Genomic DNA, 4536 nt, shown 5'->3' with positions numbered 1-4536 from the left:
GCTTGCCTCACCGCACCCCCGCAGAAATGAACAGGGTGACTGATCCACGATGGCAGCAGATAGGGAGCGGCGCGGCTGAGTGGGGGAGTAGTGTATGTGTGCGTACTATAGTGCCAGAGTCGGTATGTCTACTGTACTGTAGTGCCATTGTGTTAGAGTGTAATTTTATATGGATAGTGTTGTGCTGTTTGTTACAGTATAGCATTGGCATGAACGTCCGCATATAGCGTTATAGCTTGTGTGTGTTACTGTAAGGTGTGTTGTTGTTTTTTTTTTGTTTTTGTTTTCTCCTCCAGAACTGAAAGCCATGCTGTCCTATTGCAGCGTCCTGTAGTAATTTCCTGGCTGTTTGCTATACAAGTCATTATAACATTTCTGGCCTTACTTTTAAATGTCTTATTATTTTGTTTGCAGGATGAAAAAGGGACGAAAGGCCAGTGAGGCCAGCATTGGTTTTTCTGGAGGACAGCTGGAGGAACGTTCAAAAAAGCAGAAGAAAACAGATAAATTTGCTGATTTACCCAAAATGCACGACTGGGGCAATCTGCTCCCAGATATAATACTGCAGATTTTTCAGTATTTACCGCTGTTGGACCGTGCACATGCCTCACAAGTCTGCCGAAACTGGAATCATGTTTTTCACATGCCTGACCTGTGGAGATGTTTTGAATTCGAACTGAACCAACCAGCTACATCTTACCTGAAGGCAACACATCCAGATCTGATCAAGCAGATCATTAAGAGGCACTCAAATCATTTACAATATGTCAGCTTTAAGGTGAGTGGGTACTGTATAGAATAAACTTCAAGTGTTTTTTGCCACAGTAGCAGTTGGAAGTATCATGAGTCAAGGGGCATCTCATCTCAACAGTTTTTTGTTTTTCTTCTCTAAAATGACCTGCCATATGACTGTTAGTAAAAATGCACTTTTTGCTAACAAAGTGGAAGGTAGCTGGCATTTGTAGAGTTTTGATTAATTTCATATACGTTTGAGGAGATCTGAAATATATTTGTTCTTAATGGGAGCCTATTTTTAAATGTTTTGCTTTTATTTCATTTGATGTTATTATGGTGACATTACAGGAGTCCATTTAATTACAAATTTTTAATTCATTTTTTATTTTAGAGGGCGAAACGGTTTCAGTTGCCCTGCGTTTCTGATTACCGTACGTCTCAACAGAGAGGTTTCAGTAGGGTCTGTCATCTACAGCCACTTTTCTAGTACTTCATAGTACAAAGCAGTCTGCACTTGTGCTATGGAGAACTCTCAACTTTAAATACTTAAATGATTTAACAAAATACAGAGTGGAAATTTTATTTCAACGACCAATGAGTCATAACCTAAATCTAGCAGGTCAAAAGCTTAGGTGCAATATAACGGTGTTTTAGTTTACTAAGGGGGTGAAGGATAAGTAGAACAACCACCCAGCAGAAGTGGTAGAGGCTAATACAGTGAGAGAGTATAACCGCTTTATGCCTCTATGGACGTACAAGGTGACGAGATTCTCGTTTAGGATGTATCTTTCTGCCTTATTTGCAGCGGCAAGAATATTTAAACTTGGTTTAAATGCTTATGGCTATCCTCAATCTAACGCAAAAAACAAGCAGACTAGGTGGGCCGCACGGTTCTACCTGCCACCAATTTCTGTTTCGTGATTACATAGGGTTGTTTTTTTTTGTTTGTTTTTTTTATCTCTGTCGTAGGAAGAACCCTGCTTACAACAGGATAATAGTCATATTCTTAAAGGGAGACTCAGGCTGTCTCATTCGCTCTAATGCTTATGCTAGCAGTGTGATTTCCATGTTCTCCTTTATACATTTGCTGCTTTCCCCACCCCTACTATCTTTCCCGCTGGAAATGTGTTCATCCAACCTCTTCTCTGCTTTCCTCCTGTGCTCAGGGAACACTATGAAAAAAGCTCCATTGGTGGCAAAAAAGTACATTGCAATACCAGCTTTCAACTAAAAGACCATTTTTATTCTACATCACTGCTCATAGCTGCTGTGCGTGTCTGTGAGATGAGCTCCGCTGGGAACGGCTGTGCTGTATCCTAAATCTCGTTTAACTCCGTGTCAAATTATTCCTCCTCAATGCTGCCATTTATTTTATTTCCCCTTATCTTTCATGTACTTTTATTTTGAAGCAATGATGAACCTTCTTCTTTTATTTTCAGGTTGATAGTAGTAAAGAATCAGCAGAAGCTGCTTGTGATATCCTGTCCCAGCTTGTAAACTGCTCTCTGAAAACTCTTGGACTTATTTCCACTGCTAGACCAAGCTTCATGGATTTACCAAAGGTACGCTAACACGTGAAATATATTGTATTGTAATCTATACAGATATTAAAGGGGAAGTCCCGTGGAAGAAACATATGCTGAGTATTTCTTATAGTATGTTTAATTTGCAGTTAAACCAGATTGGCTTTAAGTCATAATTTCAGATTCTAATACATAAAAATTACTCAACTGTAAGTTCTGCTTGTAGCTTGTATTTTCAAAAACATGTTTATTATTTGTTGTAAGCTTAAGGTGCCTTTTCAAAAGCTTATATCTGTAAATCTGTTAAGCTTTGTACATCCTTTGTGGTGCTCAAATTATGAGTGGTGTCATCAAAATGTAATTTTACTAGATAACTTTTTTGTTTTATAAAATCCCCCAAATATCTTTATTTCTGTGTGTGTGTTGAAAACAAATGTCTTACTTAATTTGTGCCATTTAATATTTTCCTTGGACTAACACAGAAGAAAAGTAGATTTGATTTTTGTTGTTGTTGTTGTTGCAGTCACACTTCATATCTGCTCTTACGGTCGTGTTTGTAAACTCAAAATCCCTTTCATCGCTCAAAATTGACGACACTCCTGTCGATGACCCATCTTTGAAGGTACTTGTGGCAAACAACAGCGACACGTTGAAGCTTCTAAAGATGAGCAGTTGCCCGCATGTTTCTCCAGCAGGTGAGGCTGATTCTATTGTTCCAAAACTTGAAGGGATTGCTTTCCAAGAGTAGTGAAAATGCGTGTTTTTACACAAGGTTGCAAGGGAGGCTTCTGATCTCCTCATCACAGCTGTACCCAGCTCCACTTATCCCAAATGAGCAGAACCGTACAGTTGGTAGCGACCAAGAGGAGGCAGCCGTGGGCACTGCTTAGTCCAGAGCTAGGGTTGTGCCTGTCCTAAATATATGGTTGCATAAAAAGGTGTTTGTATTGCAAGATGGTTGGCTTATTACAATCTAAAACTATTTCAAACTTTCAATTTGAAAAGCAGCTACTTAGAGGCAAGTATCTGTTATACAGCTTCATATTAATACATAATGTACTTTTCAATGTTTCAGGGGTTCAGATTTTTAATTTGGTCTACTTTAAAATAGAATTCTTTTTAAATGTAACACCCTTCAAACATGTCAACCTATGGCCAGTGTTTACAACATAATTATCTTGATATGGTAGTGCATACCAGTCTGTCCAGTTATGTACGGCCCCTGTAACCATTGAGCCCTTATGAGGCAAATCGCGTGCGTAACATAACTCTCCCCTCTTCATGTCAAAGGCAATGGCCTATAATCTTATGAATATAACGGTTTTGTCCAGTGTTATATTTAATAATGATTTAATCTTCTCATTCTAGGTATCCTATGTGTGGCTGATCAGTGTCATGGTTTGCGGGAGTTGGCCTTGAACTATTATTTGCTGAGTGATGAGTTGCTTCTCGCGTTATCTTCGGAGAAACATGTCCGGTTGGAGCACCTTCGTATTGATGTTGTGAGCGAGAATCCAGGACAAACACATTTCCGCACAATTCAGAAAAGCAGCTGGGATGCTTTGATAAAGCATTCTCCTAAAGTGAACCTGGTCATGTACTTCTTTCTCTATGAAGAGGAGTTTGATCCGTTTTTCCGCTATGAAACCCCAGTTACTCATCTATACTTTGGGAGATCCGTAAGCAAAGAAGTGCTTGGAAGAGTTGGCATGACGTGTCCTCGGCTGGTGGAGCTTGTTGTGTGTGCAAATGGACTCCGGCCTCTCGATGAAGAGTTGATTCGTATCGCAGAGCGTTGCAAGAGTCTGACAGCCATTGGACTTGGAGAGTGTGAAGTCTCTTGCTCAGCTTTTGTTGAGTTTGTAAAGATGTGCGGTGGCCGTCTCTCCCAGCTTTCCATAATGGAGGAAGTCTTAATCCCAGATCAGAAATATAATTTGGAGCAGATTCACTGGGAAGTGTCAAAGCACCTTGGCCGAGTTTGGTTCCCAGATATGATGCCTACCTGGTAGAAACCAAAACTGGTATTCAACCCACTGGTTATTTGAAAGAGCACCTTTTCAGATTTAATGCATGAGAACCTACTATATTTCTTCATTCACTGCTTCGTTTAGAAAATGTATGGAGATAATTTATACATGAAGAATTGCAATAGGGACCATCACGCTGCATTGGGTTTTGTTTTGTATATTTTATGTCGGGTTAAAATATATTGTGTAAAAATAAATGACGAGACTAGGTGTAACTGGGGTGAACTTTTTGTAAGTGATTTCCTTTC

At 39.6% G+C, this 4536-nt stretch overlaps 1 protein-coding gene across 1 annotated transcript; it reads left to right on the top strand.

Moving 5' to 3' along the window:
* The first annotated feature begins 415 nt into the window (after positions 1-415).
* LOC149299879 (F-box/LRR-repeat protein 3-like) lies at positions 416-4270 on the top strand. Its single transcript, XM_089485927.1, has 4 exons — positions 416-778; positions 2175-2297; positions 2782-2953; positions 3627-4270. The coding sequence occupies exons 1-4, from the start codon at positions 416-418 to the stop codon at positions 4268-4270; spliced, it is 1302 nt and encodes a 433-aa protein (XP_089342053.1).
* Positions 4271-4536: the final 266 nt, after the last annotated feature.

The sequence above is a fragment of the Sceloporus occidentalis genome, unplaced genomic scaffold, assembly GCF_023333645.1.
Source record: "Sceloporus occidentalis isolate IW3139 unplaced genomic scaffold, rSceOcc1.0.p SCAF_27, whole genome shotgun sequence".
NCBI classification, from domain to species: Eukaryota; Metazoa; Chordata; class Lepidosauria; order Squamata; family Phrynosomatidae; genus Sceloporus; species Sceloporus occidentalis.
Note: the sequence above shows the minus strand (reverse complement) of the source record. Positions and strands in the feature narration are given on the sequence as shown.